This window comes from Ptychodera flava, unplaced genomic scaffold (assembly GCF_041260155.1).
Source record: "Ptychodera flava strain L36383 unplaced genomic scaffold, AS_Pfla_20210202 Scaffold_55__1_contigs__length_887147_pilon, whole genome shotgun sequence".
Classification (NCBI taxonomy): Eukaryota; Metazoa; Hemichordata; class Enteropneusta; family Ptychoderidae; genus Ptychodera; species Ptychodera flava.
In genome coordinates this window covers 79,354-99,140 of record NW_027248377.1, presented here as the reverse complement: position 1 = coordinate 99,140, position 19,787 = coordinate 79,354, and the positions used below count along the sequence as shown (strand labels likewise).

Sequence of the window (19,787 nt, the reverse complement as noted above, 5' to 3'; positions counted from 1 at the left end):
TCATTGGTTCTCATTCTCATTAAAAAATGGTCCTATTATTTCTCATTCATATACCATATGGTGTTTGTAGGTGGGTTATAGTTGTTATAAATATAATCTTATTGAAAAGCAGATTGAATCAATTCAACTAACCCTTCATTTTTGTGGAGACACATCAAGGGGGTACGTATGCTACATACTTGTCACTGAGTTATTCATATCATTTGTAATGAGTATTTTTCTGAGAATTTACACTGCAACTGATAATGTTATTGTTAAGTTTTATGAAAACTTATTTTTCACACTTTTTCATCTCCGTGGGTTGATATATATACACACACACACAGACACACACAAACACACCCTAAACAGTCAAAGTTGTCCTTGTGGGAAAAATCTCAGATTCATTAAAAATCTTTCATATCAAACTAACAAATGTTGAAGTCAAAGCATTAAGCAAAGGCTTGAAGTTTATTCCCACTTCTAAATGTCCACACAGAAAAAACTCTTGTTTAGAAACATTAAGAAATTATTTGCATCATGAGATTGCATTACATCATGAGGACAAACAACAATCAGACATCCATCAAAAGTAGGTCCATACCTACTTTGAAAGTCGATGAGTTTGTTGTGGACGCACTGACAAAGGATAACCCTAAGCGGAAAACTACCTCGAAGCTACTTGAGATAGCTGAAATCCGTTTGAAACCCACATCAGAAACAACATGATCCAAGCAGAAAAAAATGCTCTGAGTAATCTGTCCAAAAACAAACAATCACAATAAAGCCCTTCGATAAAGGAAGAGGCATGGCAATTGTGATACAACAGATTATATTAAAGAAAGTAATAGACAGCTGTAAAATGCAAAGTATTACTGTAAAACAACACAAGGCGACATCAACTGTATGCTGAATTTGATATACAAAATCATTAAAAACATGTGCGAAGATAAAATCATTGACAATGCCACTCTCAGCTTCCTCAATCCCAAAACCAAACATACACGCACACCACGATAGTACCTCCTACCGAAAAATACACAAAACCCCACCAGAAGGAACAGTTTTATCTGTATGTTTAATATTTTTCAGCGTCCTCTTTGAGCACATTATTTTAATTAAACTTTATATATAACTTTGAAGAGTTTCCTGAGTGTTTAAATACAAACTGAGGAAAAATATCACTAAGCACAATTTGACTTCATACACTTCAAATCCTGTAATATTATGTGTAGCATACGTACCCCTGAACAGGTAATCTATCTTACTTGAGATTTCTGCTTTTATAAGTGACTTTAGTGACTTAGATGTGACTTTGTGATTTATAATTCAAACATTTTGTTGAACTTGTCATATGATACATGCACAAACACAGTTCATTTTGTTGACTGAGAAGCTACTCACAAATCTTTTTTGAACTCGAACAGTGATTAGACTCCACAAAGAAATATTTTGGAAAATAGTTTTGTTAATAACTCATTTTGGTGCATACATTTGTATCTAAAATAACTGGTATGAAAAATGGCAAATTAATGCAAAAATGAAACATTTGACTTGTTAATATGCAAACATGTTGACTAAGTGTTATCTGTAGCATACATACCCCAACTGCCATGCCAAGTTCTGCATGGTATAATTTGAAGTACTGAGAAGGTATGCGTGTGTTATTTTCTATACAAATTTCAATGACAATATTCTATGTTTCTATTGTGAATTATCAGTGATATTGTAGGTTTTGTGATTTTTAGTGATGTTGTTGTTATGTGAGCCTATGGAGTTTAGCCAACGTTTGGCATTTAAAATCATATTTTTTCAAATAAATAAAATGTGTGAAAATTTCATGATTTTATGTGAAATCTGTGACTTCCTGGTCCTTAAAAACCAAAATTTTCTTGTCAAAATCCAATATTTCTATTTTTGCAAATCAACGTAAAATGTGTTGGGAGGTCCTTCCAAATTAATAGTGTATGTATAAATTTGCATGTAAAATTTTTACCGAGCGTTTCTGTGATGTAATATTTTGACATGATGAACTACAACATATGGCATGAGTTGAGAAACATCCATTAGAATCCGATTGAAAACTATCCGTATCCATTCATTGCTACAACTTTAATTTTTCACCCCAAGTGACCCCTGTTGTGTGCACTTGATTGTGATATATGTGTGAATAAGTGAGCTAAAAATGAAGTGAGCTTTACTGCAGTAGTGAAAAAAGCATGTTCTTGTCTTCAATTCACTTGTAGAGTCATCAGTGTCATTAAACATCTTATTTATTTTATTTATTATTTATCTTATTTATTTCTGTTAAACACATTAACTGGTAAGAATCCCCGTAAAAGACAAAAGCACATTAAATTATTTCATTCTGGTAATGTACTTTTTTTACAAACTATAAATACCACCAATTTGTCTCAAACCATTATAGGAGAGGTCCTACAAGTCAACTTTGAAATGAATATATTCATGATATCAAATATTCAATGGACCTAGAAGGGCAGAAACTCTCTGGGTGCTCATATAAGACAGATGAAATACTTAACAAGAACTTTAGAAATCTATTGAGTAAATGTATATGCAATGTGTATGTATTTCAAAGATTGACAAAGTCCTTGCTGTAGGTGCATCCTATGCAAATCTGATAGCAAAAAAGCAAATATAACATCAGTAAGAGAAATTAATCATTCTTGTATTGTTATGCAAACTGTTGTGGACTAGTGGCTTTTACCTGGGGATCAGTGAAAAAAAAATAGGTGATGGTCCTGGGACCAGTGCAAAAAATGGAAATTTTCAGGCCCTGTATGAAAAATATTGAATTTTGACCAAAAAATCATGCAAATTGCCTTCAAAATACAGTAAGCACACATCTAAACTATATCCTACAAAGCAGCAAACAAAATTTCAAAGCTGTCGGCTGAGTGGGTTTTGAAAAAAGTGATTTTCTATCAAAAATCACAAACCTTAAAAATGCTAGTACATTTAGATTTCGTTATTTGAAAGAGTTGACGCCACATCATCTAACAATTCTGAACATAACAAAATATTAGTAAAACAGAAAATGTACATATCCCCCAAAAAGATTATATTTGCGTAGAGTTTGAGTAAGGTATATACATACCTCTGAACAAATGATTGATCAACCGTCCGGTCTAGCCAGTACAGCGCAGCCAACGGTAAAAAGGGGCAGGGATCGAGACCAGATCCACAGAATCGCCAAGACTAGCTCTATCGCGCAACAACTTTACTAATAAAGTCGCGGTCAGGTAAAGTCCCGATTTTTTTACTATATCGCATTTCACCAAATCGTTTTGGGTTTTTTTATTCACAGACTTGGACCAAGGCTGATATTTATTATATTGTATATTATATTGTATTTTATTAACGTTGTACTTTGAACTCCAATCACATCACATCCGCCATGTTAGTGGTACACAGAAAGCGGCCCAAAACTGGCGCGGAGAGGCTACTTCTTGTCGCGTATTATATATTCTAAAAAATTCTAGCTCACAGACAAATTTAGCAGATTTTTTCACAAATTGACGATTGACATGATTGAGTACCCCGCCAAAACTTCCGATATACCTGTACATGATACCACTGCCAAGCGACTCCTAATTCTAAATCCGTGATTAGATCCATAAAAAGAAGTTAATTTTAATTCAAAGTTGTTCTGGCAAGTGAAAACTTACCGCTGCTGAAGAAACTTAAAATATCCTCGCTGGGTTGTATAGCAACGTCTTTGGTAGTGTATTTGTCTGTGCTGTGCAGCTGTGCGTAGATACTGCACTACCTCCGTGTCAATACAATAGCATATGTGATTCCTCGAAATTCTTGTCGTGACCTGACCTGACCTGATGACAACAAAAAGGTGAACGTTTTTGGAACGCGATTCGTGAAGTTAAGATATTCGGACTCCAATAGGCCAAACCCGGAATTCGAATCGACCATCGACCACGGTACAACACAAGCCACGTGCGCAAACGCGCGCGCACAGACGTACGTGTATTTCCATACGCGTTCAGTACACATGTGGGTTTGTTTGTACCGGCATCACGTGATTATTTGGGCGTACTGAGTACATGGAGTATGTAGAACGGCGTACGCATCGCGTCCTTTTTATTCCGGAGTAGAACCATTGCCGTTTCCCTACGCAATGACGGAAATGCAGTTTTGCGATAAGCGGAAAACGGTACCCGCAAGAGTGCGAGATGGTTGACTGTATATCTGAATCCAACGGCAAGGGTCATTCTGGGTCATACCACTGCCATATAAGGTCAACCGGAAGTTATTATTTTTGTTCATACGATACGAAGAGAGAGTCTTGACAAATGCTTCTACAAAGACAGTTACGATAGGCCAACACGCAAAACAGGTTTTGAATGTAGAACTTTGTATTTATTTCCATAATCGTTTCATAGACTCTCTAGAAAAAAACAGAATTTTATTCATTTTCATTCGTTGGGCTACATGTACTGGTAAGTTTTTACAGCGGGGCACAGGGAACCCGGAAATTTGGTGGTGGTTGTTGTTTGTATTCTTGACCGCGGAGTGACGTCACTTTCACCTCACACACGCGAGTGAGGTGAATTGGGATTTGATTATACAGGACAGTGAACAATGCAGAAATTATGTGACAAAGGACAGAACTTAGTGTTTATCATTTACATGATGATGTTGAAACTTTGAATACTGGTGTAAAGGCTGAAAAACCACACTTCAATATTTGTTCTCACGGCAGTGTGACGCAAAAATGACGTGAAAACTGCAAGTTCCCGGATGTCCGCGGTCAAGAATTGTTAATTTTATATTGGTCGTGTTGTTTTTGTTGTCGACCAATAAAATTCAACATTCGTACAAGTACACTTGACCCAATGCAACTCTCTCCTAGACCAACGTACACTCTTTGCCAATAATTAGACTGAATACTATTGAACGACCTGTAACATTGTGAAATGTCCAGTATTGTCAATGCAACTGTAGAATTTAAGATGTTTATGAAATGCAAAAATCACCAATCCTCAATTCAAGATGGGAAGCTTTCATAGATGTGACCTCTTTAACCTAAGATAAGAATATGGTAGGGCTTGCGACCTTACATGATTGTGGTGCAGCAAAGTATAAGCTAAGAACTCCTCAATGAAACATAAGTGTTTTCAAAAAGACATTTTGAAAACATTCATTAAATCTACCATATTACTTTTAAAAGTCACCTGTTGAAATTTAACACTGAATCTCTAATTTTTGAATTATAATCCAAAAAATTTATCTCAAAATTTAGATTGTTTTTTGAATATGCATTAAAGAACAATGAAAAAACAATTATGAACCATCAACTACCAAGTACAATGAACACTAGAAACTTACAGTGACAGCTGCAACAACAGCGAGTTGCATCCAGCTGTGTGAGATGTCTAAATTTTAGTAGTAGTGTCCTGAGCCATATTTGTCAACAAACCTGAAACCAATACGCATATAGCTATATTTTACAATGATGGAATAATCTCAGCAAAATATAGTCCCTAATACCTGTACCACTGAGTAACAAGGGCAATGTCAATTGTTTTAACTGTCCCTGATGTCTTTTCTAATTTTTTTATGTGCACAAGTTTCAAAGCATACCTTCTATCACTGGCCAGAAACAAATTACCCAACATTTACTGATATTTGAATTTCAAAATGGCTGTCATCGACGTGTAAACTCTACAGTGAAAAATAAAATTTCAAATTTTTCTAAAATCTAAAACATTGAAAATTTTTCTTACACTAAAAACTTTAAAATGAAAAGTAACGAAAAAATTTGAAAGTTCTCGTCTCCAAGGCCCATTCTACCTTAAAACAATGTACTCTTCATGTGTGTATAATGACTCAACCTAATATTGTACCCAACATTCCTTGAATATTTGGAAACAACATTAAAATTCAACATGTCAAAAGGTCAAAACTCATTATGAAGGTCAGTGTCATTGGTGCAGTGGTCAATATCATGGCCCATTACGTGATGAACAAGTCATCGTTGATGACACAGTCCCCACTTGTTAATGGGTACTTTGATTACATGTCCTCAGAGAGGATAGAGTCCTCTTCATTAGGTCTGTGATAAAAATACTTTTGAATAAATTCGCTTGATAATGTCTGAGTTGTAGTTCAGGACATGAAAAAATCGTAATAAAATGGCCACATGTCGGCCATATTGGATCGCATCACAAAACAAATCGATGTGCATATGTATGACATAGGTCAATGTCCTTGTACCAAGTTTGAATAAAATCCGTTGAGATATGCCTAAGTTATGGCTCTGTACATGAACAAATCGTAACAAAATGGCCGCACGGCAGCCATATTGGATCGTATCACATGAAAAATTGACGTGCATATCTATGACATTGGTCAATGTCCTTGTACCAACTTTGAATAAAATCAGTTGAAACATGTCTGAGTAATGGCTCTGTACGTGAAAAAATCGTCATAAAATGGCCGCCTAGCGGCCATATTGAATCGTAATCACAAAACAATCGACGTGAATATGTATGACATTGGTCAATGTCCTTGTACTAAGTTTGATAAAATCCGTTGAGATATGCCTGAGTTATGGCTCTGTACATGAAAAAATCGTAACAAAATGGCCGCACGGCGGCCATATTAGATCGTATCACATGAAAAATCGACGTGCATATATATGACATTGGTCAATGTCCTTGTACCAACTTTGAATAAAATCAGTTTTCAGTTAAACATGCCTGAGTAATGGCTTTGTACATGAAAAATCGTAATAAAATGGCCGCCTGGCGGCCATATTGAATCGTATCACAAATAAATCGACGTGAATATGTATGACATAGGTCAATGTCCTTGTACAAAGTTTGAATAAAATCGGTTGAGATATGCCTGAATTATGGCTCTGTACATGAAAAAATCGTAACAAAATGGCCGCCTGGCGGCCATATTGGATCGTATCACAAAACAAATTGATGTGCATATCTATGACATTGGTCAATGTCCTTGTACCAGCTTTGAATAAAATCGGTTGAAACATGTCTGAGTTATGGCTCTGTACATGAAAAAATCATAATAAAATGGCCGCCTGGCAGCCATATTGGATCGTATCAAAAAACAAATTGACGTGCATCTGTATGACATATGAAGTAATCCTTGTACCAAGTTTGAATGAAATCGCTCCAGGCATCTCTGAGATATCTGCGTGAACGGACGGACGCGCACGGACGGACGGACGCACGCACGCACGCACGGACATGACCAAACCTATAAGTCCCCCCGGACGGTGTCCGTGGGGACTAAAAATCTTAATGACTCATATGCTATTACACGAAATTTAAATTACTGTTGCTTAAAATGTTCATTGTGTAAACAGCCATATTGTTTTGACATCTAAAAGGTTAAAAGATCAAGACTGAGTTGATCGGCATACATCAGATTTAGATTCAACTTACTTGAATTATGAAAAGTAAAGTGTATGCCAACTTTTCCTCGAAAATGCTTCTAACATGTTATACAATTTGAATTATGAAACAACTGACCTGTCTAGGGTATTTCACTGATACAGAAATGTTACAATAGGCAAAAAAATCATGCAAGATCGATGAAAGATTTCATTCAATAAATATACATTTTTTAAATATGTCATATTTTAACATTCTGTTGTTTATATTTTTAAAATCTGATGTGCACAATTGCTGCATGAAGACTTTTTCCTTTTTTTGTGGCCACACCTCTGGCGAATTCTGCCCCCCTTTTACACATGAAAACCAGAACTTTTACTTGATTGAAAACCTGATACAGTGAAAAACCATTCTCGCTTGCCAGAGCAATGATTTCCGCTCCACTGACCTACGCAAAAAGCTTGACGGGTAGCGCTGAGCTGTTGCCGTAAAGAGGCGCGTGGTTTACGACGATGTGAAAAACAGTTCCCCTTTCAGGTGCATCAATGAGAATGAAAACTGTCTCATCACTATTTTCCTTTGCAATTGTATTATTAAAATATCAGTTCATGTTGCTTATTTCATAATAGGGAATTCTTAGGGAAAACAGCCCAGGACCCAAAAACAGATTTTTGTCATACTGTTTATTTATATTTGAAATTTCATCTTCATGAGTACACTTTGCAAAACAGACTTTCAATTTGCAAAAAAATCCAGATCTCCAGTATATGTCTGATAAATATACATGTTGCATGCTCAAAGGGTGCACTAAAAACTGAACTAAATAAATAATGCAGTTCATTACATTCTGTCAGAAATATCTATGGATATCCAGTGACATATGGTGTTATTGCACTGACAAGGAGCTTTCAGTAGCATCCTCTTGAGATTCTGAAATTACAACATAAGTTGGCATTACATTTTATAATTTTATAACATACTGTCTATATGTGTCAAAGCTGACATCAATTTTAGTTTTAATTATATATAGCCTATGGAAATATTCTTCTTTCCTCTCAATTGATGGTAATGCCGTAGCTGCTTCCATACTTTGAGAATTGAGTAATATTTCAGTACACAGGTTCTAATCAGCACACTGGCATGATTTGTTTTTTTGTCAGCAGTGCAAGACAAATCATTTTAAATCTTCAAATATAGACAACTAGGTAACTGTACCAAATGATTGGTGCCATGGGCATCATCCCTTGCAAAATTCTTTGTACACTGAATATTTTCTTCCAGTTTGCACAAGTTCACCTTTAAAGGCCAATATTTAATACTGTAGCTTTCCCAATAATATTTTAAGCTTGACCCACTGTTCCAATCTTTCATTTACGTTCTTTATTCCTTCATATGACATGAATGACACAGCTACAGATTACTAATGGTTGATACTGATTCCCTAGACTACGTAAAAGACATTTATTCTTGAATTCAACATAAGATTTACAGTAAGAGATTTAGATGTGGTACATGATGTTATTTCTACAAGGACAGTTTGACTCTATTTTTGATGGGGTGTGCCTGCAATCTATAATGTTTTTAAGAAGTTGTTGATTCCAAGATAGATGTCTTGGCAACATCTTTACAGAAGACTTCATCAGGTTGCTTGAACAATGCTTCCAGAGAAACATATTCAGGTTTGGTAGGATCATACTGAACACGCCCCAACTTTACCAGATACTGTGAAAGAAAGGATGAGAAGACAAATTCTGAGAAAAGAAATTATATTCACCTTTTTATAAAAATATAATTTGTTGGAAGAACAGTTATCTAGTTTCTAGCAACTTGCTCTAGAGTTGTGTGAATGAGTGAATATCAACAGAGGATTTATGGTGCTGTTTGGCGCCCTCAACGCATGTTATTAAGTATCTTTTGTTTACAGAACAGAATAGTCTTTCGAAGTTTTGGATTCAGATGAGCAATTCTACACAAAAAGTTGAGAAGAATTACAGTACCATATACTGTCGCTACAACTACACTTTGATAAAAGGTTTATTGCTGGTATCATTATCCAATCATTGATTCGGAAAACATGACATGAAAGTTACTGACCTGATGCCTTTCTTTGATCCTTGGAAGACTTGATCTGAAGACTTGAGGAAACTGAACGAACTGTGTATGTGTAATACCAACTGTGTTATGGAGATAATCAAAGGTACTCAGCAGCTTGTATCTTCCTGGTACAGAGAATAGAATTGTAAAACAAAATTGTGAGATGTACACATGCATACTGAATCTAACCTGCCACAGTGAGTCCCATTGAGAAAAAAATAAACAAAATATTGTATACACAATGCCAAGCTTTTTTCCAATGCCTCCAGAGACAGCAAAGTTGAAGTTGGCTGAAAATACTGGGTGTACACAATTGACTAATATACCATATACCCTATATTATGTTTTTGCTCTAGTCAGTCAATGCTGATGATATGCACTGTGTATGAGTTGTATGGTAAGTTAGATTTCAGGAAAGTTTTGTCAAGACTGCAAGTATACCCTGTTTCAATGGCCTGTGCCTGAAACTTTTGTGATTTCTTTTCAATTTTTTTGGTTTTCCATGTTAACTACAGTTTCTTGTTCTACTCCCCAAATCATGTTGAGATACATAGTGTTGAGCTTACAAACTCAGCCTGTACATGTCAAGGCTACACTGATATTGTTGACAAGTGAATTTGATTTGGACTAGAAGTTTACTATGACAATAACAGAGCATTGTATGATTGTACACATATAGATGACCTGTTGATAAGCTAAATAATTGCTGTTTCAACATGCTTCAGGGAGTACAACAAGATCTTGAAATTGACATAAAGAACAAAACTGGTGAAAGAGATATAAGTTACAGCTAAAAGCCCTTTAGTTGTGAGAAGTGTGTAAGAAATCTTGAGTTCTGCCATAAATACTCTTGATAGACCATTCGCAAAGCCTGCACTCAGTACCCAGTGTATCCGCACCTCTTTTTCTAACATTGTTAAGTCATCATACCCTGTCGAACATTTTCAAATTATAATAGGAAGATTTTTCAGAACATATGAATGTATGTCATGTTATATCAAGAGTATGATGATGTGATTACCTGTCTGTAGAACTCTGGGTTGGCTCAGAACTAAGGCTTTACATTCCTTGGCAGAGAATCGCATCTGTTCTTTGAGAGAAAATATACTTCTCTTGACAGTATCCAGTCTCCCAGTCACAAGCTGTGAAATTCAAACACATGACATGCTCATACTGACGTTGTACATTAAGCTTTACAGTACAATTATCAGTGTGACTGAACAATTTAATACAGGCAAATGCAATGTCATTACTGATGTTCTCAATGTTTTCTCAACTTTTGGCAGGAAGTAGATAGGTTTCTCTTCAAAATTGGACCTGGTATTTATCAAATAACCCTAACACATTGACTAGATTGGTACGTCATTGGCATAGCAAGTTACATATGCCCCTGTATCTTAGAAATGCAGAGTAGCAAAAGGTGACTTTGATAGAATTTCTCTTACAGTGTAAACACTATTCACAGTCAAAATGTTGAAAATTTTAAGATTAGTAAATTCAGATTATCAAAAGTTACACGAGAGAACTGCTATGAGAGACAAAAGAATATTTGCACAAAGGCCATAGATGACACACAAAAAGTATGACCTCTGTTTTTAGTATTGTGCAGAAATTTATGATTTAACAACCATGGTTAGATGGCATGCTCAATCACAGTTTAAGCTTTTGCTTTTTGACATTTTTGTTTATAGAAAAACTGTCGGCACTTGATAGTTCAAGTTGCCTGCTGCGTTGTTCATCACGATGCCCTATGAGTTGTTTTGTGTAACTCAGCCACAATGATTGTCTCATTTTGCAATCACCTGAATTCTCATATATATGCAAAGAGACAACCTATCTTCCACTAGAATGTTGAAGCATTTTTTCATCTTTCTGGATTTTTATGTATGGCAATGTCTACCCTTCTTCATTACTGTTTTTTTTAAAGAATAGCATTTGGTTTTGTTTTTAAAGCTTGGAACTCATCCCAGGGATTAGGTTTGTTCTACACTATTGGAGGATTATGGAGGTGTCATAGCCTTTTGCTTTCCATTGAAATTGTAATCTAGTTAGTAAATTTCCTGGCAAGACATCTGACACCTGACACAGGCCTTTAAGAATGTTTGCTTTCATGTATACTTTTGGATCATAAAAAAGAGAATACAGGTGTATTATACATGGGCAGAAAGTCATGAGAGTAAATCTCTGGCGACTATGGCTTGCTGAATTTTGCCAAACCTGGCCCTGAAACATCCACAATGTGGTCACATTCAGCCTTGATTCATTACATTTATCAGGGTATCTGCATGAGGTCTCACCTTTGGAGTCCTTGTGATAAGTTGCCTAGTCTCCTCACCAGTTAGAATCAGCTCCCGTTGAAGAATCCAAGTTTATTATCTAATCTTTTGATCTGTTGTTGAAAACAGGTGCACAAAACAGAAAATGTTGTCTGTTATTCAAATCACTTTTAAGTCTCCTTAACCCTTTTCCTGCCGAGCGCCCCTGTCCGTTATCCTGCCAATCGGTCAAAACCGGCCCCCTTTTCCGTGTCTACAGAAGATAGGCTCTCCTGCACGCTTTCCTGCCAGGCATTTGGCGGGAAAATACCGCATTTTCGGGGTACGATTACCGACCATATACGTGTTAGACTTCAAAATTTTTGCATGCCCGTATAGAGGGGCAACCGCTGATGAGGTTGTGTCCAGAAAATGACGAGGTCACGGGCGTTGTTTGCCCCGGGGACGTGCACTTTTATGCCCTTTTCTAGCTTACTTTCGCGGAAGTAAAGCTCGTTCGCCGGCACGCACGGCCACACCGGGGAAACGTCACCTCTCTCGTGGGTTAGTAGAAGACCCAGGGGTTAGTGCTATGGGTGCGGCAGCACCCTCAAACCTGTCCTGTTTCCCCTGGGTTGTGTCACTTGGCCACGTACTTTGAACGACTTGGAAGAGTCGCACAGTGCAGTCTGCTTTGACGTAGTGTCAACGACATAGTTCCGCCATTGAAGGAAGGCGTGTACGTAGTTTGGCCAGTTCAGTGAACACTTAGCTCGTTAGTGTTACCGTTTCCTAACACGTTAGTTGTGCAGTTGTTACTAAGGTGCAGTTTTGTACCACCTTAGCTCTGGACAGTGCAACTGCTCTATGCACTAACCCCAACGACAGATGGTTGGTACAACGTCTACGTCGCACGAGCACACCTCCGTTGGGCTGTGCCCCTCCCACGTGATACAACGCACGTTCATCCATTACTATAGCGTCCTTACGGATCTGCCAAAAACGAAAGTGGGGGTAAAAACAAAACAAACGAAAATATGCGATCCATAGATAGTATTTTATTCGGGAATAATTTACATTATGCCGAACAATAAATCTCGGAGTCTGTCTCGACGTCCGAGTGCATGGTCCGTGTTTCAAAAATTACAATCGGGGTGGCAGATCCGTGTTTCAAAAATTATAATAGGGGGAATTGTACAAAATAATCCGTCTAAACAAACAAACGAAAATATGCGATCCATAGATAGTATTTTATTCGGGAATAATTTACATTATGCCGAATAATAAATCTCAGAGTCTGTCTCGACGTCCGAGTGCATGGTCCGTGTTACAAAGATTACAATCGGGGATTGTACAAAATAATCCGTGTTTCAATTTACAATCAGCGGGATCGTAAAGCACAAACAAACGGCACAACCGTGCTCAAAATGTGATCATGGTCCGTGTTAAGAATACAGTCAAGCCACTGTTAGGCGAAGCTGTCCCCTGTCCGTTATTTACGTCGGGTTCTCTTGCTGATGGGTGTCGTCGGGGCTGTGTGAGTAGAGGTCTGCACGCCAATGCTCCTCTTACCTCGTAGCATCATGCGATGATGAAAAGCCGCAAAACACTCGCCCTCGTGAAGATGAACCCCGCACAGACTACATCCTTTGGACGTCTCAGACAGTCGTCCGCTCGCAGTGGTCTTACCCTCTCTGCTGCATACTTTACAGCATTTCTGCCGCCCCTCCAAACGGCTGACACGTGCATCGGCTGATTTTGTGGATTGATGTACGAGGCAAGAGAAACGGTGGCCTCGACCTCTCTCACACTGGGCTGCGATCGCCCACAATAACCGCCAATGAGTTGTTTCCCGACACGCAGATGAAACATCTTATGGGTCAGCTTACTATCAGGGTGTACATGCTTGAAGCATATATATGCATTTACCAGGGCAACATCAATCAGGTAACATGCCAGATATGTCCACCATCTGTGGTTCTTGCGCCCAGTGTGAAAGTACTTGCGCTTCTGGTTGGCTCGGTCGACGCCTCCCATGTACCGGCGATAATTATACAGCGACAGAGGCACTTGTCGCCGCTCGTCTCCCTCCCCCACTGGCACGCACTCCAAGGGTGGATAGACCGTATTCAAGATCAGCACCTGAGCGTTACTATCCTGATAAGCAGTGATGTTAAGACGAGAGTCCGTTCTGGTCGTGGCTTTCATATCCCCAACAGACAGAGGAAGGCGCTTCCTCTTACCCGGCGGAATTAATTGAGGGGGCATGGTGCGACGATTACGGCGGTTAAAACTCCCGACCATGTAGATCCCGGTCTCCATCAGCTCTCTAGCAGTAACGACTGTGCTAAAAGGCTATCACAGAATAGGCTGTGATTATATCCACAGAATGGCTGGACCAGCTCCATCGTAATTCTTTTCACCACACCTCGCTCCTGCCGTCTCCCATCAGTCCCGATCCCGATATTTCACACCTAGGTACGGTGCAAAGTTAGCGATGTATGCAGTGGTGGAGTCGCACAGCTGCCATATCTTGAAACCGTCTCGATCAGGCTTATGCGGTAATCTCTGCTTAAATTTAGAACGGCCCTTAAATCGCACCATGCCCTCGTCGATGGAGATCTCTCTACCCATCTTATAATTATTTACGCACCGGTCAACTATGGGCTCCATCCATGGATTGATTTTATACAGGGGATCCTCCTGACACCGACGTCGGCGGCGTGCCTCATCAGGATCACGACGTGGATCGTTCTCTGGGTCTGCCAGATGAAAGTATCGCATAAGCTGCTGAAAGCGACTGCGGGTAATCACAGTAGAAATACCCTGGTTTCTCAGAAAGGGATCGCTAGACCAATAATCCTCCACTGATGATTTACGGTCGATACCCATACAGACTAAGACGCCAATGAACGCCTGCACCTCTCGGTAGTCAGCGTTACGCCAGTATTTATCTATTTTCCTAGCGATATGTCGCTGGTGGAATTTGGCGTATTTATTAGTCTCGTCCTTGGCCAATCTGATCAGTGTAGCTGGAATAAACTTAAAAAAGTAATCGAGCTCACGGGCGTGGCTGGGCAAGGTGAAAGTCGGTCCTCTCTCATGGTCAAAATCGGTCTCCTCAAATATATTAGCATCGGTAGTCTCCGACATACGCCAGACAGGAGGGGTGTCGTCCTCCGCCAACACAGCAGCAACGTCATCATCGTCGTCAGAGCTTGCCTCACCTACATACTGCCTGTCATAAAAGTCATCGTCCTCTGCCGCATCCTCGTCAACCTCCGAGTCGGACTCAGCGGTGATATCACCGTCGTCTGGGCGTCTGGGCCTGAACTCGCCCGTAGCGGCATCAAGGATCATATCTGGCTCAAAATCAGGTGGGCTATCCTGATAACGAACCCTCCGCACTATCTTTTTCGGCGGGGACATCGCAGCACACGAAACTATGGCAGGAGCGGGCTCGGCAGCCTCTGCTGATGACGAGGACTCAAGCTCTTTCGCACTGGGCACAGGAACCTCTCCTGACGCCGGATGAGGGCTCATAGTAGCAACAGGGGGGGTCTCTCCCCGGGCAGCCGGGGGGGAACCAAAGGCATCAGCCGTCTCATTACTCACTGTCTCACTAGCAGCAGCAGACGTAGTCTGTGCAGGTGAAGTATCTCCCACAAGAGCAGATGTAGTCTCTGCAGGTGAAGTAGTCTCTCCCGGAGCAGCCGGGTGAGAACCACTGGCAACCGGTGACCCGTCATCATCCTCATCGGCAGAACGATCGCTCTTACGTTACGCTTACCACTGGGTTTTTCAGCCGGAGATGGCTTCGCCTTACGGGAGCGTTTCTTGCCCGACTTCTTAGAACGTTTACTAGGGACATCACAACGATCGCTACCACTACCGCCCGGAGACTCTGCATCTTTGAGCTTCAGTCGTCTGCTCGCCTTCAGAAAACTTTTGCGGTCCGTCAAGCTCATGTCTGGAACAGTGTCGACAGACTAGCAGGTCCCTCCCTTTTAAAGCCACAGGGAAACAAAGCCCTGGACATGATTGGACGCAGGGGTGTTAATATATGCATCCACCTGTTATTATAATGGACCTACGGCAATCAGTCCACCAACCGCGCTGACATTCCTACCCGTCATGTAAATTGCCTGTCCGCACCATTTGATATGCTAATAATACTCATTTGCGATGCAAATCCCTCGAGCACTTAGCAAAACATAGTCAATGTCATTAGCATCTCAACTTGACATTCCGTCCAGCTGGGTACGTGGCATGCGCACCTGCCACCCAAGGACGTTGGCCCAAGCCCATGTTTAGTACGGGTGGGAAACCCGTATCTTTAACCTCATGTCCCTTCTAAGTACGCCTGCGCAGGGCGTATTGTCATCCAAGTCGGTGACAAGCCAACCCGACAGATCGCCCATTAAGCAGTAATGGACTGGCCGTCTCGTTCTTGTACGGCAACGAACAGTGCTTCAGCGGCTTGTTTAGGTCATAACCGTCGCCTGCCGAGCGGCTTACCCAACTAAGGCGGTCAAAGATGAAGGATGCCAAAATTGTCAACGGCTGTCTCGGCCTCGTCCGTTGGGCAAACATGGCTCCTTCAAATAACGTGGCCAGCACGTCTACGTCATCAGCGGTGATGACGACCCGTCATTGACGCCCGAGTGCGTAAAACTCGGAATATACCGACAGGTACCTCTACCTGAGTCGGTCATACTACGGTATAAACCAAACACAGGTCTGCCAACTCCCGTTAGACTCGGCCGTTAGCCGAACTTCACAGGACAACATAGGCGTAACAAGTCGGTGAACAACGGTTCACGCACCTAACCGCAGCCGCCAAGTCGGTGAACAATGGTATCAAATTTTGAGGCCATGTTCCTGAATGGCAAGGCTGAGGCGGTGTGTTTCGTTGCACGGCTTGAACGTCTAGAGCCAAGTGCAGCCGACAACGTCCGACATCTGAGTGGGTAGTCTTTTCGAGAAGGTAACAAGTCGGTTAAAAGCGGTGGTTACCCTTCACAAATGTCGCTCAAGTCCGTTCGGATCAGTTCCATGTCAGGGACTAATCAAGCCGAGTCCGTCAAATCCGTCCGCACTTCCCGTCAATCAGGACCAAGTCCGTGATTTTCGTCTCGCACCATTGGCAAAAAATTGCACCGCCAGCTGAGGCGGTCTTAGGCGGTTGCCTTACAGAAAGCCGAGTCCGTCAAATCCGTCCGCACTTCCCGTCAATCAGGACCAAGTCCGTGATTTTCGTCTCGCACCATTGGCAAAAAATTGCACCGCCAGCTGAGGCGGTCTTAGGCGGTTGCCTTACAGATTAGCGTTGCCGAGACGGTCAATTTCGGCCGCAATCTATGTAGTGCCTCAGAGCCAAGTTACCCAAACTCCGCTAGAATACGTCAACGTGCTAACCTGCCAAGTACGCTACTCGTCCCCCCAAAAAACCAGTCCCCCACCGGTGGGGGACTGGCTGGGTAGCTTCCGCACCTTTCCCTGTCGTTGGACTCTCTGTGAACCCATTTCGAGAGCAAACGCCGTTCCTCGCCCAAAACCTGTCCTCAACGACCCCTAGCGCGAGCAAGGTTTGCTACACGTAGTTCCGTCGACTAGGCAGGAAAGGGGGTACCAAAAAGTAGCCCGATTTCCACCGCCTTGGCAGGATAACGGCCGTGGCTGCTCAGATTCTAGCTACACCGAATTTCAAGCGGATTTTCACCGACTTGGCAGGAAAAGGGTTAATGAAATCTTATGTTCTAGGTTCATGGTCAAGAAGTTCCTTGAAAACTGATGTTGATCTTTTAGCTTTTGAGACCTGTGATGTGCTCATTGCCTATGAAATGTTTTGGAAAGACCAGTATTTGTGCAAATCAAATGCTGACTATGAAATAGTATGATGACAGATTGCAGAGGAATTCTGTGGTAATTATTGCTACAGAACAAGTTACGACATCAAGCGTAATCACAACCATTTGGGATACAGTCTGCAATGGAACGGATTTCAGTTAAAACACCACAGAGGGCGCTATTTTCATTGCACCTAAAATTTCAAAGGACTTGTAAGCTGTATATGAAAGTTATCAGAACTCAAACTGGCATTCATGAATGTTCTAGAGTGGAACATTTACCTCAAATATTACTATAGTTGTTTCTTGAAATTCATTATGGTCTTGAGCAATCCGACAAGGAATTTGTTGACCTTTCACAAATTTAGCAGTTGATACATGTTGTACCTATCTAAAATTGACTTTGAAGTTTTAGATATAAAATGTTATTGTACACATATAGACATGTAGACATGCTTTTTGTTTTGTGATATTATCACTATTTATTGATAGGTATCAATGTATATTGTTTTTTGTGTCAAAAGGGACAAGGAATCAGATTTTGTCTTATGGCATTCCTTCAAATTTATAATGACAAAATCAGAAAATTCAGTGAATCATATCAACGGGTTGCATACATAATTTTTTCATATTATTCTCATCAACATAAGAGGTTGTCGCATACTCACACTAAAGTTCAAGAAGAATGGTGCTCTGTTGATAATTTGTGCAATACCATCATCTTTGAACTTCTTGGCTTTCAAGTAATGCACTCGTGCTTCTAAATTCTGGACTTCTTCTGTCAGTATGAAAGGATTCTTGGTGAGGAATTTTCCAAGATTATCATCCTCAACACCAACACTGTGCAGAAATGAAATTTTCTCCTTTATGTCCTTGTCAAAGTCCAACCTGATCAGTACATTTTTGAATGTCCCTTTCTTGTCAATTTGAGAAAGATCAACTCCTAATTTGACAAGATTTGACAATGTTTCTGATTTATCCACATATGCTGCAAGGACTGGTGAGGCGGCAGTTCAGGAGTGATATAAGGTTCAATACTTTCAAGAAGCTGCTCATCCAGATCAGCAAATTCACCTCTGTGAAGACCTTTCTTCTTTTCCAAGGATTCCAAAATTGTCTGACGTTTTATGATGCTGTCTGCCATCCCTGTCCTTTCATCAATAACTCCATTCTGCTTTCTGAGTTCATTGCTTGTATGGTCACAATCACTTGATGAGCTAACTGACAAGTCCGCATTCATCTGGTCACCAGCCAATGGGGAAGATTTACCTTCCATTGAGAGATACCGCACTGAATGCACCTGGTTTTTCAGCCATTGATATCTGCCAGTACAGAGTGTGTAAAGTACTCCATGGCTTGTATTATGTGTCCTTGTACTGTGAGTTGCAATATCCTTCATGATTGTCATGGTAACACATGTCCTATTCAGTACCACTGTTGAGACAGATCGGCCAAAACACATCACACATCTGGCCGCCATTTCTGTAAGACTTCATAAATCCAATGAAACTAAAACCTATTTGTAGAGAACAAAATGCATGGTTACTATGGCTGTGGTTGCAATGCTGGGTGAAGGTTTTAAACTTGTGGAAGACTTTTTGCATGCTGGGAAGTCTTCAATATCATCCTTCACTTAGAAAACAGAAAGTCTGACAATGTGGCTCAGTGCTTCACAGGTCTCTGTGACCGTGTGTGTGAGCTTTTGGTAACTGATATGGGAGCGGGATTGGATCATACTGATTTTTGGTGCCAAAACATCTGGAAATACATAGCCTCTCATAGGAAAAAGGCAACTCCATTCATGTCGATTTGTATCATGGAGGACTCTACCTCCATGATTTGTATCATGATCTCTACGTTCCGTGTTGTTGTTCGTTTTTAATGCTAGTCTCAACGTTCAGTGTTGCTGTTCATGCAGCTGATTTGCATCGTGGTTCCAACTTCCGTGTCGTAGTTGTAGTGCATTTTAATCACGGTCCCATTTACGTTTTTTACTGTCGATTTGCATTGCGGTCACGACGTTCCGTGTTGTAGACTAGTGCATTTTAATGGCAGTCACAACGTTCAGTGTTGGTGTTCATGCAGTTGACTTGCATTGCGATCCCAACCTTCTGTGTAGCGAGTAGCGAGGCAGGCTCAGCCGAGGGACCGTGGCCGATCGTACGAACCAGCCAAGACAAGCACATTATGGTTCAAACACTCCACACTTGACT

At 40.5% G+C, this 19,787-nt stretch overlaps 1 protein-coding gene across 3 annotated transcripts in view; it reads right to left on the bottom strand.

Moving 5' to 3' along the window:
• Nucleotides 1–8,733: 8,733 nt before the first annotated feature.
• The window catches only part of LOC139128483 (transcription termination factor 3, mitochondrial-like), a 38,083-nt gene continuing 27,029 nt past the window's right edge, over nucleotides 8,734–19,787 (bottom strand). For 2 of the 3 annotated variants that reach the window (XM_070694253.1, XM_070694254.1), the window contains exons 2-6: nucleotides 18,243–19,090; nucleotides 11,768–11,859; nucleotides 10,492–10,612; nucleotides 9,471–9,595; nucleotides 8,734–9,098 (exon numbers count right to left, since the gene is read on the bottom strand). In XM_070694253.1, the coding sequence (XP_070550354.1) occupies nucleotides 8,958–9,098; nucleotides 9,471–9,595; nucleotides 10,492–10,555 (330 nt within the window). In that variant the 5' untranslated portion in view covers nucleotides 10,556–10,612; nucleotides 11,768–11,859; nucleotides 18,243–19,090 and the 3' untranslated portion in view covers nucleotides 8,734–8,957. Of the gene's footprint in view, nucleotides 9,099–9,470; nucleotides 9,596–10,491; nucleotides 10,613–11,767; nucleotides 11,860–18,242; nucleotides 19,095–19,787 lie in introns of those variants that run through there. The other variant, XM_070694255.1, reaches the window with a different exon arrangement.